Source organism: Mandrillus leucophaeus, unplaced genomic scaffold (genome assembly GCF_000951045.1).
Source record: "Mandrillus leucophaeus isolate KB7577 unplaced genomic scaffold, Mleu.le_1.0 Scaffold1089, whole genome shotgun sequence".
NCBI classification, from domain to species: domain Eukaryota; kingdom Metazoa; phylum Chordata; class Mammalia; order Primates; family Cercopithecidae; genus Mandrillus; species Mandrillus leucophaeus.
This window is the reverse complement of record NW_012099087.1, coordinates 310,522-331,280: the sequence shown is the minus strand read 5'-3', so window position 1 is coordinate 331,280 and position 20,759 is coordinate 310,522. Positions and strand designations below refer to the sequence as shown.

Here is a 20,759-nt window from a genome sequence, read left to right as displayed (position 1 = left end):
GTAGCTGGGATTACAGGCATGAGCCACTGAGCCCAGCCAAGGCCATGGATATCTAAAAGAAAAGACTGCGCCCAATGCCTGACACAATTGATGAAAACAGGCCCACCTCAAGGCACGTCATGTGAAACTGCAGGATACTGGGAACTAAGAGATTTGACAAGTTTCCCAAAAAAAAAAAAAAAAAAAAAAACTAACAAAACTTGGATATATATAAAAGATCAGGAATCAGAAGCACATAGGACTTCACAACAGAAAAAAGCTAGAAGGAAATAGAGCAATACCTTCAAAATTCTGAAGGAAAATTATTGCTAGTATAAAGTTCAATATCCAACTAAACTACCAATCAAAGGTAAAAGTCGAATAAAAATATTTTTCAGAAATAAAGGTCTAAAAAACTTTATTTTCAGTCACCTTTTCTGAACAATGACAGCACGTAAGTAAATCCAGAAAGAAGAATAAATGGAATATAGGAAACAATGGATCTAGCAAAGAAGAGAGGTAGAGGAAATCCCTAGAAGGGTGATCAAGAGAGATTCCAAAAGTAAAGTTACCCTTTATGCCTCAGTGCTTTCCTTGTCTGTGAAGCAGGAAATTAATGATAGCAGCCACTTCATAGAGTTATTGTAAGGATTCTGCATAAAACACTTGGAGTAGTGACTGGCACTGCTAGATACTACTTATATCTCTTGTAGAGATACAAGAGTTACTGTTGTTACAATCATCAAAGAATTGACTTTTTACACTAGGTTAATTTATAACTTGATATGTTGCAATAACTTTAAAAAAAGAAATCAATGTAATACACATTCTGAACTGAACATATTCCCAGCTTTGGAATGACTGAAAATAGTCACAGAACCATAGCGTTTTGGAGGCTGGCCTGGTTCTGAAATTTTTCTTGCACAACTTCCTTGTTTTGAAGAGGAAGGAACTGAAGCTCAGAGTGGCTAAGAAACTTGCTTAAAACTACATAGCCATTTAGAAGAGGAGTTGGGAGTAGCACTCAGGTGTCTCATGTAAATGCACTGAAAACCAGAAGTGTAGCTCCTCAAGCTGTCTACTATACTCAGAGAGTCAGAATTTCACATATACCCCCCAAAATCACCATAGAAATATGTTGTCCAATTCTGCCATATTACCCTAAAACCTGGCACTCAGCTCAAGCAGAAAAACAACTTAGAAAAATGCATTCAGGATGATCAAGAGAGGAGGCTAGAGTTAGGTTCACTGAATTAGGTTGACGATATGGAAGACAATGTATCATATTCACCATCTTACACAGTCTTTTAATTTTAGAAAGGATGCATTAGTTTACACACACAAAAATATTAATGCCTAATACAGGGTAACATGGATGGGCATTTCAGTTCCTGGAGTAACGGAATGGGCAGTAATATTCTTTTATCTCAGTTTTTGATGTGTTTTTAAAGGATATCCACACTTTGTAGGATTAGTAACCATTTCGGTCACTGCTTCTAAGAAAATGATGCTCCTGTCGAAAGGACATGGCAACAAGGACTATCTAGCCAGGCCAATGAAGAGCATGAGTTTCAAGTCAGGAAACAACAGGCAAGATCCTGGGAGAAGTGCTTTCTCTCTCGCCTCACCACTGACACTCATGTGACATTTGAGAGGGAATCAGGCTGGGCGAGAATTTTCTTAGTACAAATTCTATCATCTCTCTTAATCTTGTTCCAACTAAAAATAAGCCCTCCATACATTTGCAGAAAGTCCCATTCAACAGTTGGAGATAAAGTTATTTAAAAGAAAATTGCCCATTTTGTTTTCATTGAATCTCAGCGAGAAAGTTCATGCTAATTTCTCATCTTCAAAACACTGAAAATTTCTATGCTTCTTGAATATTTATTACAAACAAAGTTGTAATTGCCCTTTGATGTAGTACGTGCTTCATAGCAATCCAAATGCCAAAGTGGTGACTGGCTGGGGTTAAACACCTCTTAATATTTTAACTGAGATTTAAAGTCACAGGTAGACTCCAAAAATACCAAAAAAAGTTATCTTCAAATGTTTTAATCCTTTTCACAAATGCTTATTTCAGTATTTTTGATTAATAAAACGATTTTCTCCTTCCTCTTTGTTGTAAGCATTAGGTACATTTTGGAAAATCACTCAAGCAATAAATATCAAAGTATGTACTTGTAACTTAGCCAAGTTAATTAAAAAAACTATTTATAAATATTTCACATTTCTTCTATGTAATAACAGAAACATACAAAAAGTTCAGTTTTAAAATGGAAAGTACCGGCACGTCAGTACTCACAGAAAAAGTAGGATTCCAGTGTTTGCGAGGGCAAAGGCGAGTCCCAAAATCCCACTGCCCATAATGGCGTTGCTTAGGTTAAAAACAGACATGCCTAACGAGGTTGTACCTGGAATCTGAACAAAGAAACAAACATTGACACTAAGCAAAATAATCCCCAAGAAAGTTCATCAAGCCAAAGCCTTTAAGGCACTCTCAGGAACCAATATGGAAATAAAATTCAGGAAAATCCATTCTTAGTTGTCTAGTTATTTGCTTGAATGGACTTCAAGAGAAAATACATAAGGTATGAGGAATATCCTGGTGAATACAGGTAGTTTTGCTTTTGGTATTATGCTACTTGAATTAAAAAGATTTGTCGCAATTTATATGATTAAAAAAAAATACTTCATTCTAAAGATACTTACATAGTCATCACATTTCTTTTTTTCCAAATGGCTGTTTGTGAGACTTCTTCTACTTTCACGATCAGAAATAAACTTGCTGTAAAGACAGGCGTAATATATTTAACCTTATGATAATGATTTTAAGTTTGACATCTTGACTAAATGATTTATTACTCACCAAAACATACATGAGCAGTTACCAATCAGCTCTCTAAGAGTTTACAGCCCTATTCAACCACCAACTCCGCCCAATTTTTTTTTTTTTTTTTTGCCAGTATGGGTTGTCTATATTCTCGTTTTACCACATAAACTATAAGTGCCCCAAGGGCAGGCACTTTGCCTCATTCATTTTTATATCCTGCACTCTACCTAGTACAAAACAATGCCAATAACAGGTGTTCATCTTGAGATGAAATGAAAGACAACCGTAAGTCAAAAACAGCTATACATTTTGAATCATTTTAATAATACATTTAAACACTATATACAACAAATTAATTTTTGTATAGTTTTTTTCTCTAAGTGGAAAATTAGATAATATTAAGACTACTATAAATCTGGTATTTAAAGGGATACTAAAGGCAGGTTTTCTTTTGAGCTCAGGTTCTTGGACTACAAAATCGTTAAATAGAAATTCCCTCTCCCTTGCAGAAAAGAAAACAACTGTTTCACCATTAAACATTCCTTCAGCACCTGCTATATGCAAGTCACTGGAACAGGCACTGGGGAGACATAGGGGTATGTAATAAGTGATGCAAACAGGAGGCTATGGGAGTTCAGACTAGGAAATTATGGTGGGGAGGCAGGGCATATGGTCCATGGTGAGGGTCAGAGCCAGGGCTTTAAGAAAGCAAAGGACTTAGAACTTGAGTTCAAATCCTCACTATCTCTGAGGGCCTGAGCATACTACCTTTGTTTCCTCATCTGGGAAACAGAAGTTAACACTATTACATTATCTTATCAAGTTATTGGGAGAATTAAATGAGAGAGCAATTGTTAAACATCAGTCCAGCCCTTGGCACATAGTAACAGCAATAGATGTTAGACAGTTCTCTCCGTGGGGGAAATGGGACTTGAGATGGGAACAATTCAGCCAGGCTAAATGGAGTAAATGATGTACAAATATACAGAAGTAAGAATTTAAAATGCTTTGAGAATCATCAAATATATTCGGGGCGAATATCAAAACTTTATAGCCTAAATTTCTAATTCAAAAAAATTCTCGATTAGAAAACAAATGATTTTGTCAAAGAAAAGTCCAACAACAGATGTTGGTGAGGATGTGGAAATAAAAGGAATGCTTATACACCATTGGTGGGAACTTAAATTAATACAGTCTCTACGGGAAACAGTACGGATATTCCTCAAGGAACTAAAAATAGAATACCATTCAATCTGGCAATCCCACTACTGAGTATCTACCCAAAGGAAAGGAAACTATTAAATCAAAAAATACCTGCATTCATATATTTATCACGGTACTATTCACCATAGCAAAGTCATGAAATCAACCTAAGTGTCCATCAACAGATGACTGGATAAAGAAAATATAGTGTAGATGTATACCACGGAATACTATGTCACCAAAAAATTAATAAAACATGTCTTTTGCAGCAACGTGGATAGAGCTGAAAGTCTATATGAAATGACTCAGAAACAGAAAGTCAAAACCTGAATGTTCTTACTTATAAGTGGGAGCTAAACAATGGGTCCACGTGGACAGAGAGAGTGAAATAATAGACACTGGAGACTCCAAAAAAGGGGAAGGTGGGAGGCGGCAAGGGATGAAACACTACCCACTGGGTACAATGTTTACTATTTTAAAAGCCCAAACTTCACCACTACGTACTATATTTTTGTAACACAACTGGACTTGTACCTCCTAAATCCATAAAAATAAAAAATTAAATAAAATTAAAAGTCCATGCATAGGCAAACTGCTGCATATATTAGTAAGATATGTTAGGGATGCTTTTTGGCTCTTCTAGTTTGGAAATTCAATTACCTGATCATGGTTAGAACTAATGACAGTGAATTTTTCATTAATAAATATAAAACCACTTGAACTGGACTAGTTTAATGAAGCATGACTATTTAAACTGTACATTAGATTTTCATATACTTTTTTCTGAGACAGAGTCTCAATCAGTCACCAAGGCTGCAGTGCAGATGTTCAATCTCCACTTCCCAGGCTCAAGTGATTCTAGTGCCTCAGCCTCCCAAGTAGCTTGGATTACAGGCATGTGCCACCACGCCTGGCTAATTTTGTATTTTTAGTAGATACATAGTTTTGCTATGACAGCCAGGCTGGTCTTGAACTTTGGCCTCCCAAAGTGTTGGGATTACAGGCATGAGTCACTGCACCCGTTCTAATATACTTTTTTCAATGATGCTGTATATCACAATAAAATGTTTTTAAATGAAACATATGTATTATTGATGTTGATTTTATTCATCGATGTTTTTCATCTTTATCCAAGGGATCTCGTTCTTTTAGGCATTATTTCTCCAAGTTTGTGTTATTTCACCAGGATATACCAAAGTTAGGCAATACACTTATTACAAACTTATGCTGGGATCAGTACTTGGTATAAGATATACAATCTGCGGACACTGCTTTTGGCTAGGACCTACTAGGGATCAAAAGGATGTGGAAGAAAAACTTTGGTCTCCTGAAACACAGGAGCTGACATTCCGGCCAAGGAGTGACCATACCAGCTAATACCAGTATAAGAACGTCAGGCTGTGCAGATTAAGATGAGGTAAGGAGTCCAGAAAAGGAAAAAAACAGCATAGACTGGGATTAGCCAGAGGAAACTAAAAGACAAAAGCCTAAGAAATAATACAGAATGTTCTTAGCAAGAGATTGACATGATAAAAGCAATATCTTTGCAGGCAAACTCTGGTGGTTGTATATAGCATTGCTGCTAATGACTGGTTTGGTTTTTCTTTTGTCTTTAAAGTTCTGAATCTTCCACAGAACTAAGATTTACAGATCTGGCTGCAGAATGTCAGGGAAAAGCAGCCTTTCCTTTCACACAGGCAGCCCTAAGAAACGTGGGCACTGGACTTTCCAAAATGAAATTGACTCGAAATATTTAAGTGTTGTTGTCAAAAGACCGTACAGTGTCCCTTGATATTTTTAGGGCATTGGTTCTAGGATATCCCTCTCTCTTCTGAAGATACTAAAATCAAGTCCCTAACATAAAGTAGCTATAGAATTTGCATATAACCTACGCATATCCTCCTGTATACTTTAAGTCATCTCTAGACTACTTATAATACCTAATACGAATGCTAGATAAATAGTTGTTATAGTATATTTTAAAATTTGCATTTTAAAATTGTCAATTTGTGTTTGTTTTTTCAAAGATTTTCAATCCTCAGTGGAATCTGTAGTTGCAGAACCCAAGGATATGGGCAGCCAACTGTATTTCGTCAGGCTAATTTTATTATTATTATTATTATTTTAGAGACAAGTTCTTGCTTTGTTGCCCAAGCTGGAGTGCAGTGACACAATCATAGCTCACTGTAACCTGGAGCTCCTAGGCCCAAGCAATCCTCCTGCCTCAGCCTCTCAAGTAGCTGGGACTACGGGCACACACCACCACGCCCGGCTAATTTTTTAAAAAACTTGTGTATGGATGGAGTCTTGCTATGTTGACCAGGCTGGTCTCAGACTCCTGGGCTCAAGTGATTCTTCCAATCTTGCCTTCCCAAAGCACTGGGATTACAAGTGTGAACCACTGTGCTTGACCTAATCTGGGTAATTTTCATAACCAACTCAAGTCTACTAAGTCTATCCAGCAATTTCCCTCTGTCTTTCTTGTGGAGGAACTTGTTTTCCAGAGATAATTTCCATTATATTTAAATTAATAGAAAAGCCTAAACATTTTCAAACAAACCAAACAAAACACCAATAAACTGCCTGTTACGGAAGATCTAAATTCCAGGCCTGGTAACACTCCCCTGGGTTGACAGCAAAGCATAGGTGAGCAGAGAAGAAAGAGATCCAGGCACTGTGACATGAAGGCGCATTCAGCCAGGTCAAACATTGTGCAGCTGAAGCGGATAAAGAGTAAGTCCCTGTGTGACTGCCAGCTCTTTCCTGCAGAACTTCTGCAGAATGAGAATAATGATACTGACTGACAGAGCTGTTTTAATAAGTAACCATTAAATAGTACATTAAAACACATTATTTGTAAAGTGCCTCCTTGATTCTGTCTCTTTCAGTCCACTTTCTGTAACAAGACTTAATAGTTTTTCCCAAAAATCTCCACTGGCTCCCCCAGTGAATAAACCTTAAGCACAAATTCCTCGCCCTGCAATTCCAGGTACTGCTTAATTTGATTTTGGCTCAATGTTCCAATCTTAGCTTCCCCTGCTCCTCCTAAGAGGGCTGAGGGCTGAGATAAGACCAGCACATTCTGAGAGCAGAGAATGAAAAGCAAGATGGCAGTAGGAATTCACTTTCCCTTGAGGAGGTCCTCTTTCTTCCTCTCAGCCAATTTTTCCCTATCAATTCAAAACCCTCATCATCCACAAGTCTTCCACACTCTGGTTTGGAATTTTTGGACTGTGACCTACTTACTACTTTATCTGTACCGCACTGTCAACACTGCACTCATCTTGAATTGTGATTGTCCAGTGCCGTCTCTCAGCTCCTTCTAATATGTACCTACCCATACATTAACAACTCAGAGGAGCTCTCCATAAGCTGAATAGGCATCTTCTGTTTAGAAATTAGGGAGTAGCTTAGGCTGGAGGGAAATTTAGCTCAATAAGAATGAAGTACTTAAAGCCTCCCTATTCTCTATATGGTGTTTCAACTTTTTCTTCTCTTTAAGTCTTTACATCTTTGCTTTGTATTTCTATACATTTAAAAAATATATAAAACCAACTTTTTGTAATGGAAAATTCCATTCAAAATAACTAGGTCAAGCAGCTTCTCACAAGTTTCTGTTATCTCACCATTTAAAAGATGCGCTTGCTTGTTACAAAGCACGACCTCTGGCAATATAATTGATGTAATATTTCTCTTTATTGACTTAAAATATGCTATGGATGAAGGTGCCTTTGACATGTGATCTCAGGATGATATAAAGTATTATTAAAAAAGAGTTCTCACTGTGTCTGTACCCATAAAACAGAATCTAATTAACCATTAGGTAGCCAATTGCTCTGTGAACAAACAAAACAAAACAAACTCTACAATGGGTGACTGGATGACCCTGAACAGACAAAGCCTTAAAAATGATGTAAGCTATTATACTCAGGTGCATTGTGAAGAGAGGCAAGCAGCAGAAAGCTGTTATTTAAAACCAGAAACAAATCAACAGTAACAATCTAATTAAGGATGAGTTGTACAACAGAAAGATAATCTTCCTATTTTAATCTCCTACCCATCAGGTTCTTACTAGATTATACTGTTTTATCTGAGAAGTCATAACATAAAAGAGATGAGTGGTTGAACTTAAATGCCCTTTCCCACTCCTTTCCCTGAAACGCTAACATTGTATTAAAAAAGAGAAAAAAATGAAAGGGAAAAAGCAAGTAACAAAGAGATTGGAAAACATGAAAAGGGGGAATTGAAGAAACAGGAACCTAAAGAGAAGAGAAGACTGAGAGGTAAGCAAAGCCTTATTTGATGGACAAATTCCACTGAAAATAGAAAAAAAAAAAAAAGACTTTAATTGTAACAGGAGAAATGAAAACAAGAGAAGAATTTCCTGACATGAAAATTGAATACAAGGAGAAGTTATGGAATCTTCTTCCCTAAGGTATAGAAAACACAGAAGAAGAAGAGTGAGAACTTTTCAAGGGTCCTCTCAAGTGATAAAAATTTAGCCCACAAACTCCAAAAGATATATAAAGACAAGTGGATTCAGGGTGTAGTTATAAGAGTTGCCTCAAATTCTTTTAAAAACAAATCTTAATGAAATAATATCAAATTTTGTTAAATAGTTCCTGGGTCATAATAGTAATAACTATACAGAAAGAGCAATAGCAGATAAATATTAAAATACATGCATATTTGTCTGGGTATACTTAGAATAATCTGCTAATGTTTCACCAAATTTAAGAAGCAAAACTAGCAATCATCCAAAACCTAGAGCAATGTTATTGCTTCTTGAGGTGGAGAAGAAAGAAGTGCTTGCCAAAGAAGGGGGACTGCATTTTTACTGACAGACTTTTCTCATACTAAGAGGCTTACTATTGCCAGATACTGTGCCAAGTACTTTACATGGATTTCCTCATTTATTTTCACAATAATTATATGTGGTTGGTACTATTTTTAGCCCCAGTTTGGGAAAATTAAGTAACTTGACCAAAGTTACATTACTATTAACCCATTTACACTGGAGGTTGCATTTTTTGTGTGTGAAAAATTAGGCCTTGACAATGACCTTGAGCAGTAGGATATAAATAAGTCCCACAAGCTTAGCGTTCCAATAATGGAACACTAGGAATAAATAGGCTAAGTAACCTGTTGTGGCAGGGTTTGAACATAAGCAGGCTAAGTGGAGAGCCTATGTTCTTAACCTACAGATAATAGTGCATTAAACATTCCCCAACAATCCCATGAGGTAAGGTATTATTATTATCCCCATCTTAAAGGGATGGGATTGAAGCTCAGAGCATAAGATCAATAAGATCTATGATAGAGCCAGAATTCAACGCAAGTCTAAATCCAAAGCCATGTACTTTACTCTCTCTCTCTGTCTCTCTCTCAGTCAATACATAATTTGTAATGTCTACCCTGTAGACATTACCTAGACACTAGGATAGGCAGTCCACCCTGCCTAGACACTAGGATAGGCAGAAGGGATATAAAGATGATTAAGACAGTCCCTTCTCACAAGAAGTTCACATTTAGAGGAAGAGTCTAGAGCTTTCTACTCAAAGTTTGGCTCATGGACCAGCAGTTATGGGCGTCACCTGGGAATTTGCTAGAAATCAGAATCACAGGCCCCACCCCAGGCTTACTGAATCAGAATATGCATTTAACAAGGTTTCCAAGTGTTTCATATACACATTAAAACACCAGTTGGCAGCACTGGTCTAATGGATATTTTAAAAGGTATTATCATTCCAGGTACAGGTTTCTATGACTACAGCCCCAAAATTTAGGCATGAAATAAAACAACTGAACTGGAATAAGGGCAGATGTCTGAATGTTCAAATGACACTACTCTTATTTTCAACCACACTTAAAAGAATAATTCTTACTGTATCCAATTGCAAAGTTTCCAGGCAGAGCTATCAGCTAGATGCCAAGTAATACAACATTAATGTTTGTTTTCAACATTTTCTCCAGCTTCCTAAAAGTTCACTGTTTGGGGAGAAGTGGTTTTCTTAGATTCATATAATTGGACCTACCCTCCTCTCACAAATTTGAGAAAGCCGTAGGAAGAATGAGGGGTATTTAGGTGCAGTTTTTGTAGGAATCATGGACTACTAAAATATGCCAATACAGTAAGCCAGATAACCCAATAGGGACCTTCAATAAAACTGGCAAGGGTCTTTTTCTTTATTAGCTTCGTGCTATAACATGTTGCTTTTAATTGTCTTGGAGCCAGAAATGAAACAAGAGTCATGAACTGAGTCAGAGAAGGAGGGGAAAAAAAAAACTCATCACACTGCATTTGCAATACAGGAACCAAAAGCCAACAGACCTCCCTCTGTACCAACGTTTGCCCTGGTCGGAGACTATAGGGAAGTGAGCTCATCCGGGCAAGGTGCCTAAGTCGCGGGTGAGAATGGATGTTTCTCCCATCTACCACAAGTGGTAATCATCTAAAAACTTGACATTTTTAGTAAGTGACACTTTTAAAAATCAAGTTGAGATTCTAAACTGACTATTATAAATGACTCCCACCTTTAAGGCCCTTGGGGTTTGGATTGCTTTGATAATGGATTGCTTTGATAATTTTATAAAACCACAATGTCCTACTTGTGAGAATTCCTTCCACTGTTCAGTGGAGGTCAGTAGGGACTACTGAACCTTCCAGGAGTACAGCACATAAAACGGCCCTGGTAGCATTTAATAGAACTATTAAAGACTAGCTTTTTACCCAATGCCCAAGCATTATAACCAGAGGGAGGAGGGTAGAGTAAAAATATACAAATTTTAGACAGACCTTGTGTACCCTTGGATAAGTTATTTTCTTTCACTGAACCTTAGTTTCCTTATTTGTAAACGGAAATTTTACATTTTTCTCATTTGCAGAAGAATACCTGCTTTGCATGGCAGTTATAAGGATATGTGGTAGCATATGTAAAATACTTGGCACTCAAGAAATGGGTATTATTATTAATAATTACTCAAAAAAGGTGAAAGAAGTAAGTACACTTGAGTCCCATAGTAAGAAACATCACCTAGCACAGTTGACAGTACTTGGATAATAATGAGGAAGAGTGTTTGAGTTGAGAACTTAACCTCTAAGAACATTTAAAGGAGGAAAAAAGGAGAGACAAGGCTGGAACTTCTGAAAATCCTATGCTGGACTTTTAATCACACATTTTATCAGAATGTAGACTATCAGAAATGATTCCTACAAAGATGCCTGGTTAGTTGGCATAATATTCTTATCCTTTCCCATCCCAATTTCCTTTTGACCCTCCCAAAGTATAACATTATAGGTGTTCTAACAGTCCTGCATATGCCACTCTCTTTTCCTAATCTTTTAGGAGGCTGTGCCGCTAACTCCCAAGCTGGAAGGCTTCCTGCTAAGCCAGTTAGACAATCAGTGGGTCTAAGAATGCCCCAAATCATTTTTTTAAAAAGACATTTGGTTCTACTCTTGTAACGTAAGCAATAAAGACCCAAGGGTTGGAACGACTTGCCTGAGGACACAGCTGGTGGCTGGGAGTTTCCGGGCCAGCACTCTTCCTACCCTGACCCTCTACTTCTTCCCCATTGCTTCTCCGCTCAGTCGTGGTCGCTTTCCTTCTCTTTCTCTTTTATGTACTATGTCTCTATTATAGTTCCTCATAGAGTCATTTGGGTTCAACCATTATTATTATTTAAAATCCATACTACAAATGATGCTTATAAGGATGATACACTTGTAGTTTAACACAGATTCATTAGCAAATGCAACTTTGACCATTTCTTGATTAAAATATGTACAGATGACTGTAGTACACATTTGAATATGGGATGCAGTGAAATTCCAGTAGTCTGTTTAATTCATAACACAGAGCTTGGTTGGGGTTCAGTGTATTCATACATTTTTATTAGTCTCAATTGAAAGATTTTAAAAGATGAATAAATTACTTTCCTATTTGCTTCATCTGCTATTGCAGACTATGCCCAACAGATGTCACATAAGAAATTCAAATTGCATCTTCAAATGGAACATAACTTTAGTAATGAATAATTCAACAGAATAACTAAAAACCAGAATAATTTTTATAGCCGTTTCTTTTTCTTTACCTTTTTTTCTTTTTTTTTTTCCGAGACAGAGTTTCACTCTGTCGCCCAGGCTGTAGTGCAGCAGCATGATCTCGGCTCACTGCAACCTCCACCTCCCAGGTTCAAGCGATTCTCCTGCCTCAGCCTCCTAAGTAGCTGGGAATACAGGCATGCACCACCAAGCCTGACTAATTTTTTGTGTTTTTAGTAGAGACAGGGTTTCACCATGTTGGTCAGGCTGGTCTCAAACCCCTGACCTCAAATGATCCACCCACCTCAGCCTTCCAAAGGGCTAGGATTACAGACGTGAGCCATGAGCCATTTCTTTCACTAGGTAGGAAGTGTTAGTGGAAAAATACTCACCTATTTATCTGACCATTTTCTACTTCAGTGAAATCATTGGAATCATTGCTAATGTTATCATCTTCAGGCACTGTCATGTTTTGCAACTCAGTTAATTCGAGTCCACTTTTGAAATGCATCATGGTTAGAAAGTATCTGTAGTTTGAAAATTAGTCCAAATTTCTCCTGTTCTGAGTGTATTTAGAAGTAGATACCAAAAATGGAAGCTTGACACCCCTAAAATATAGCAAAATAAAAAAATAACTAAACATATGAAAACACTACTGATTAAAAATAAATTACCACAAATAAACAAGTAGTTAATTTAATGATTATACAACTTTTACATGTTGCTACTAGATGCATTAAAGCAATCTTTGTCTATCAAGTTATGGAGGTGTATCTAAATTTTATGCCTTTTATAAATTTCCTTCCACTTTGAACTATACAGTGAATCATGTCCCATAATCTTACTGATCAGGTTTATAAGAATATCATGTTAGTTGTAGATAACAGAGACTCCCTTTTATGATATGAAGCAGTGTTGCTGTTGTCATTGTTGTTTTTTGAGATGGAGTTTCGCTCTTGTTGCCAGGCTGGAGTGCAATGGCACAGTCTCAGCTCACTGTAACCTCTGCCTCCCTGGTTCAAGCAATTCTCCTGCCTCAGCCTCCCAAGTAGCTGTGATTACAGGCATGTGCCACTATGCCCAGCTAATTTCTGTATTTTTAGTAGAGACAGGGTTTCTCCATGTTGGTCAGGCTGTTCTCGAACTCCTGACCTCAGGTGATCCACCCTCCTCGGCCTCCCAAAGTGTTCAGATTACAGACATGAGCCACCGCGCCTGGCCTGAAGCAGTGTTTTTAAAATGAAAGTGATTCAGTTATTTTAATGTGTCAGATCACAGAGCACACATATAGCTGGGTACAGACTGCACAGACACAAAAGCACCTTCAGTTTAGCAATCCCAGCTTAAAAAAAAAAATGCAAATCCTGGGATCAAGTACCCAACCTGGTAGTCAACCAGTAAACAACAAATTTATGTTTTGAAATTTTGCAAGTAGTGTATCCATCAACTGCAAGAGATTAAATCAATCTCTTCAATGAAATCACTTTATGTCAGGGAATTAGGGAATTAAAAACTCATACTCAAAGGATTTGGTTTAATCCATCTGCTACTATATTACTCATCAGAAATGAAAAACTTCCAGAGTTCACATTTTCTCCCATATGGATGACTGTGGTTTAAGTTTCTGTGGGATCACCCATAGTAAGTAGGGAGGGAGAAAAAGAATTTTGGGGGCACAGCAGCCTCACGAATTAAAAAGCAGATGGCTTGTCTATGGCCATGCCACCCTGAATGTGCCCAATCTTGTCTAAAAAGCAGATGGCCACAGAGGCAAATGCAACTTCAAAAGCAAGGCCTATAATGCATGGGGATCCTCACTGTGATACTCTCAGCAAAGTGCTGGGGACCATGGAATGAAGGAGAATGTCAATGAGGTGTTTTTGTTTGTTTGTTTGTTTTTTAATGTCATTAGCAAATCCCCTTGAACAATGCTTTGAACTTTGTCTGATCCTAAATTCCATAAGATGGCTGTAGCCTAGTTAAGGGTCAAACCCCAATGTGCCCAACTAAGTAGTATTTCAAGAAACATCTTATTAATTTCTATTATTTTGAAGATCCACAGAAAGTGCCCTAGAATGATAACTTTTCCAGGTATCCCCCTCTTTTCCTCTTTCCATAACCAGGCCACACATTATTCTTTTCATTCACACAGTCTCCTATCTAGAATAAAACTTCCCTGGTTTCAGGATCCTGTAATGTGCCATAATACACACATGTTTATAACATCTCAGGTTCCAGGAGCCTCGTCTTGTCTTCAGGGCAGGGCACCTCCTCAAGAAGGAAGAGAGCCAGGACAGGGAGATTTGAGCCCCATGACTCCTGGTCTGAGGCTGATTCATCTAACCAGAGTGGTGGTGCTAGAGACTGACCCATCTCTGATTGTTTCTGGTACCATCATGCAGTGGTGATGTTTTACCATCTGCCTTATTTTGCAAAAGTTGAAATGAATTTAAAATGGTTGAGCCCCATTCTTACCCCTTGCCCCTCTTTAATGAAAGCTGTCCAAATGGGCTAGACTGGGTAATTTCTAAAAGTCTTGCCACATTGACTCCCTCCTGTGTGACTACATCCCAGGCTACTGAAGTGATATTACAGGGCTGATAGAAAGTTAATTCAGTGGATGGCATTTCCAATCTGGGTTAAGGAGACTTTTCTCTCCACAAAATGGAAGGAAATAGGGCGCTAGATAAAAATTTTCTGCAGTGAGAAAGGATTGACTAATAATAGATCTTGAGTCTACTGTTTAAATTTTCATATTAAAAATACATATGTATGTATATATATGTGAGTGCGTGTATGCATATCACACACACACATGCCTGTGTGTGTAAAACTAGTAAGAAATAGAGAAGAAGGCAAAAGAATGAAAACAACAGATGAAGTCCTGGCCACTAAAATTAGGTCAATATTATGCAAATGCTAGTACAAATTAATCACAAAGAATAATTTTTTATTATTATTAAATAACCTCTCTGAAACCTAACTTGTTCTTGAAAATCAAAATAGAAATTGAAGGGAAAAATTAACAAAATTAATGATACCTCTCACCAAGGCCACACTTGAAAAAATAGTATAAATTCAACTTATCATATATTTATTGAGTATTAAGTGATGAAGGGATTGAAAAAGCTTGAAAAATGTTAAATGCAGGGATCTCAGGCAGCTTCATAGAAAAGTCACATTTGGATTGGAACTTGAAATTTTTTTTTCCTACTTCTAAAAGGAATACAATGACTGGGCATGATGGCTCACATTTGTAATCCCAACACTTTGGGATGCCAAGGCAGGTGGATCACTTAAGCCCAAGATTTTGAGACAACATGGCAAAACCCCATCTCTACAAAAAACAAACAACAAAAACAAAACAAAACAACAACGACAAAAAAAACCCAAAATATTAACTGGGTGTGTAGCACGTGCCTGTTGTCCCAGCTACTTGGGAGGCTATGGTGGGAGGATCACCTGAACCTAGGGAGGTCAAAGCTCCACTGAGATGTGATTATGCCACTGTGCTCCCGCCTGGGCAACAGAGTGAGACCCTGTCTCAAAAAATAAATAAAAGTAACACATACTCACTGTAAAATCTTCAGAACAGATACTGTAAAAGAAATTCTACCACCCCCAAATGGACCACTGTTAAGATTTTTCTTCCTTTTTTCTTTTCCTTTCCTTTCTCTAGCTCTAGCTCTTCTTCCTTCTCTTTTTTAAGTTTAGCATTGGTGATTTTAGATTGTTTTTAGCCTACTTTTTTCATTGAGTATTACATTGTAAGCATTTTGAAGAACAGAGGTGATTCTTTTAAAAATATCTATTAATAAATACTAATTTATTTATTAAAAATAAATGAATAAATGAATGAATTAATTAATACAGGTTTGATAGAAAAGTTAGAAAATACAATTTTTCAAATGGAATAAAATGAGCAAAAAGAAAAAAGTTCACCTGTTATCTCAGCAAGCAGAGACGATCACTCTCTCTATATATTGTTGTATGGCCTTCCAGGGATTTTCTATGCACATAGATATAGTGCCTGGCACACAGTAGACACTCAATAAATATCTGTCAAATGAAAGAATGAGTACAAATAAAAAATATATACACATTTACAAAAATGGAAATTATACCAAACATTGAGTTTTTAAAACATTTTTTTCTCTTAAGATATCATTTCCTATCCTGAGTTATGTCAGTAAGCACAGATCTATATCACTACTGTTGATACTTGGTTAACTCTGCCAGAAATTGATATCTAACTGGTTATTGCTGGACATTCAGACTGGTTGGTGGAGAGGAGATTGACAGATGGAGATGGGGCCTGAGCTGAGACTTCTCAGTGGAGGGAGAACATGGTCAACAGCACAGAAGTGGGAAGCGCAGATTGAGTTCAAGAAACAAAGAACTATAGTTTCACTGAAAGATAGAAATAATCATCAAGCTATATGATTAATTAAAAGGCAGACTAGGGTCATCATATGAAGATCTTGGTGTTAACACAATCATAATTACTATCTGTCAACATTTATAATAGGTTACAAATTAAAATTTATTTAGCACAGAACATTTCTGATCCTTACCACAATCTTGTGAGGTACTTAAGGAAGGCATCAATTTCTTGGTATGCTTATTGGTACAATTTATTAATAGTACCAATGTAAAATACATAATCTTGCTATTTATACTACATGGTGTTATACATCAAAGGAAAGGATACACAAAGAAACTTATCTGGCCTTAAGTCATCTAGAGCCTATTTAACCAAGTGAGACTAACCTATCTAAAATGACACGGTACCTCAAAACATTTGCATGATATAGACTAAACTACATGGTAGAATGAAGAATAAGCCCAGTTCAGAGACACACACACCTACACAGTGCATACATGCATGAAGGAGGGAAGGAAACAAGGAAGGAAAGAAGAAAGGAAAGTAGAACGGTGGAGAAATCAATGAGGCCAGGAGAGATCAGGTAAGGCTTAATTTAATAAAGAGATAGGACCTGAACTGTGTCTAACAATAGGTAATATTTGATTGGAGGAGAGGGAAGACTTTCCTTGTACTCGGAACAGTACTGACAGCCTAATTGCTAACACTTTGTGGTGGATTGGTCCACTCAATATTTGTTGCCACCTCTTTTTAGCCCAGTTCTATAAAGGATAGAAAGTTGAAAACTACATTTCCCACACTCCCTTGCAGCTAGGGTTCTAGATATAATTTAGATTCCACCAATGGGAGAGTGGTGGTGGCCAGAGCAAGGCATCCACTTTGCTGGTACCATTCTAGCAGGTGCAGCAGCAGCTGGTAGCCCTGGCGCCAACAGTTGTGGCTATGATTCCTGATCATCAGATCTGGCTTAAGTGATGTGTTCCTGGAGCATGCACTTGAGATAATGGCTTCCTGATTTCCAGACTTCCTGAAGGAGGCGCAGATAGCATTTAACCTTAGCAAGCCAGTTGCATGTGTTGTTATGCTAATTACTCCTAGAGGCCCAGCCTAGAGAGTGCACTGCTAGTAATTTTAACAAAGTTTTAGACACTGAATTCCCTGTATTAAATCTGTTTTCCTCAGCATAAACAGATCTCTGTTAAATGAAACTAAACCCTGACTGATATCCATCCTTAATTTTATTTCTCCCTTAAAAAATTGTTTTTGTTACTGGAAATTTTAAACGTGTGTAAAAGAAGACAATGGTATACTGAACTCCCATATACCAACTTCAATTATCAATTCAGGCCTGTCTTGTTGGATTTTTTATGCCCACCATCACCTGGAATTATTTTGCAGCAGGTCCTTGATATCATATCATCTGTAAATATCTCAGCATGAATTTCTAAAAGGCAAGAAGCCCCTTCTTAAACAACACCACTGCATCACTATCAAAGTTAAATAATGACAAAAATTGGGTAGCACTACATATCTTGCCACATACAATTAATTCTAAAACTTGTTATGAATCATCATTGGTTTCTTATTGTGAAGAACTAATATAATCAGACCTCTCCTAGCTCAACTCCTAAGAATCAATTATAAAAGCTAGGTCAGTGATTTTTAGAAAGTATTAATAGACATTTCTCCAAAGAAGACATAAAAATGGCCAACAAGTATGTGAAAAGGTGCTTAACATTATCAACCATCAGGGAAATGCAAATCCACACTGCAATGAGCTATCACCTCACAGCTCTTAGGACAGCCATTATCAAAAGTCAAAAGATAACAAGTGTTGGCAACGGTATGGAGAAAAGGAAATCTTTGTACATTGTTGGAGGGAAGGTAATTTGGTGAGCCATTATAGAAAACAGTATGGAAGTTCCTAACAAAATTAAAAGTAGAACTTTACTGGTTTATATGACACAGTAATCTCACTTCTGGATATATACTCAAAGAAAATGAAATTACCACCTCATAAAGACATGTGCACTGAGCCTGGAGAGGTCAACACTCCACTGAGCTGTGATCATGTCACTGTGCTCAGCCTGAGAGTGAAACCCTGTCTCAAAAAATAAATAAAGTAACACATACTCACTGTAGAATCTTCAGAACAGATATTGTAAAAGAAATTTGCCACCCCCAAATGGGCCACTGTTAAGATTTTTCTTCCTTTTTTTCTTCCTTTTTTCTATTTATTTCCTTTCTCTAGCTCTAGTTCCTCTTCCTTCTCTTCCTTAATTTAGCACTGGTGATTTTAGATTGTTTTTAGCCTACTTTTTTCATTGAGTATTATATTGTAAGCATTTTGAAGAACCGAAATGCTTCTTTTAAAAAATATTATTTCTTGATCTCTGTTGTGTTCCGTTCAAAGACGGCCAAATACGAACAGCTCCATTCTGTAGCTCCCAGTGTGAACAAAGTAGAAGACGGGTGATTTCTGCATTTCCAACTGAGGTAACTGGTTCATCTCATTGGGACTGGTTGAACAGTGGATGCAGCCCACGGAGGGTGAGCCAAAGCAGGGCGGGGTGTTGCCTCACACAGGAAGCGCAAGGGGTCTGGCAATTTCCCTTTCCAGGCCAAGGGAAGCCATGACTGACTGTACCAGGAGGACACCCCCACTCAAATACAGTGCTTTTCCAAAGGTCTCAGCAAACAGCACACCAGAAGATTGTATCCTGCACCTGGATCAACAGGTCCCACGCCCACAGACCCTTGCTCACTGCTAGCACAGCAGTCTGAGATTGACCTGCCAGGCAGCAGCCTGGCAGCAGGAGGGGCGTCCACCATTTCTGAGGCTTGAGTAGGTAAACAAAGCAGGCGAGGAAGCTCAAACTGGGTGGGGCCCACCACAGTGGAGCAAGGCTTGCTATCTTTATAGACCCCACCTCTGGGGACAGGGCATAGCTGAAGAAAAGGCAGCAGAAACTTCTGCAGACTTAAACATCCCTGTCTGACAGCTCTGAAGACAGCAGTGGATCTCCAACAATGTTAGTGCTCTGATAACAGACAGACTGCCTCCTCAAGTGAGTCCCTGACCCCTGTGTAGCCTAACTGGGAGACACCTCCCAGTAGGGGCTGACTGACACCTCATACAAGCAGGTGACTCTCTGGGATGAAGCTTCCAGAGGAAGGATCAGGCAGTAATATTTCCTGTTCTGCAATATTTGCTGTTCTGCAGCCTCCGCTGTTGATATCTGGGCAAACAGGGTCTGGAGTGGACCTCCAGCAAACTCCAACAAACCTGCAGCTGAGGGACCTGACTGTTAGAAGGAAAACTAACAAACAAAGGGGAATAGCATCAACATCAACAAAAAGGACATCCACACCAAAATCCCATCTGTAGGTCACCAACATCAAAGAGCAAAGGTAGATAAAAGCACAAAGATGGGGAGAAACCAGAGCAGAAAAGCTGAAAATTCTAAAAACCAGAGCTCCTCTTCTCCTCCACAGGATTGCAGCTCCTCACCAGCAATGGAACAAAGCTGGATGGAGAATGAGGTTGACAAGATGGCAGAACTAGGCTTCAGAAGGTTGGTAATAACAAACTTCTCTGAGCTAAAGGAGGATGTTTGAAGCCATCACAAGGAAGATAAAAACCTTGAAAAAACATTAGACAAATGGCTAACTAGAATAAACAGTGTAGAAAAGACCTTAAATGACCTGATGGAGCTGAAAATCATGGCACAAGAACTACGTGACATACGCACAAGCTTCAATAGCCGATTCGATCAAGTGGAAGAAAGGGTATCAGTGACTGAAGATCAAATTAATGAAATAAAGTAAGAAGAGAAGTTTAGAGAAAAAAAGAGTAAAAGGCAATGAACAAAGCCTCCAATAAATATGGAACTATGTGAAAAGATCAAATCCACATTTGACTGGTATATGTGAAAGTGATGGGGAAAATGAAACAAAGTCAGAAAACACTCTTTAGGATATTATCCAAGGGAACTTACCCAACCTTGCATGGCAGGCCAATATTCAGATTTAGGAAATACAGAGACCACCACAAAGATACTCCTCGAGAAGAGCAACCCCAAGACACATAATTATCAGATTCACCAAAGTTGAAATGAAGGAAAATATGTTAAGGGCAACGAGAGAGAAAGGTCAGGTTACCCACAAAGGGAAGCCCATCTGACTAACAGCAGATCTCTCAGCAGAAACTCTACAGTCCAGAAAAGAGTGGGGGCCAATATTCAACATTCTGAAAGAAAAGAATTTTCAACCCAAAATTTCATATCCAGCCAAACTAAGCTTCATAAGTGAAGGAGAAA

At 37.9% G+C, this 20,759-nt stretch overlaps 1 protein-coding gene across 2 annotated transcripts in view; it reads right to left on the bottom strand.

Moving 5' to 3' along the window:
• Nucleotides 1-20,759, bottom strand: part of SLC38A1 (solute carrier family 38, member 1) — a 90,436-nt gene that overhangs the window by 47,646 nt on the left and 22,031 nt on the right. For both annotated transcript variants that reach the window (XM_011987525.1, XM_011987515.1), the window contains 4 exons: nucleotides 15,999-16,115; nucleotides 12,449-12,664; nucleotides 2,689-2,764; nucleotides 2,282-2,397 (listed from right to left, as the gene is read on the bottom strand). In XM_011987525.1, coding sequence (XP_011842915.1) covers nucleotides 2,282-2,397; nucleotides 2,689-2,764; nucleotides 12,449-12,570 — 314 coding nt within the window. In that variant the 5' untranslated portion in view covers nucleotides 12,571-12,664; nucleotides 15,999-16,115. The remainder of the gene's footprint in view (nucleotides 1-2,281; nucleotides 2,398-2,688; nucleotides 2,765-12,448; nucleotides 12,665-15,998; nucleotides 16,116-20,759) is intronic.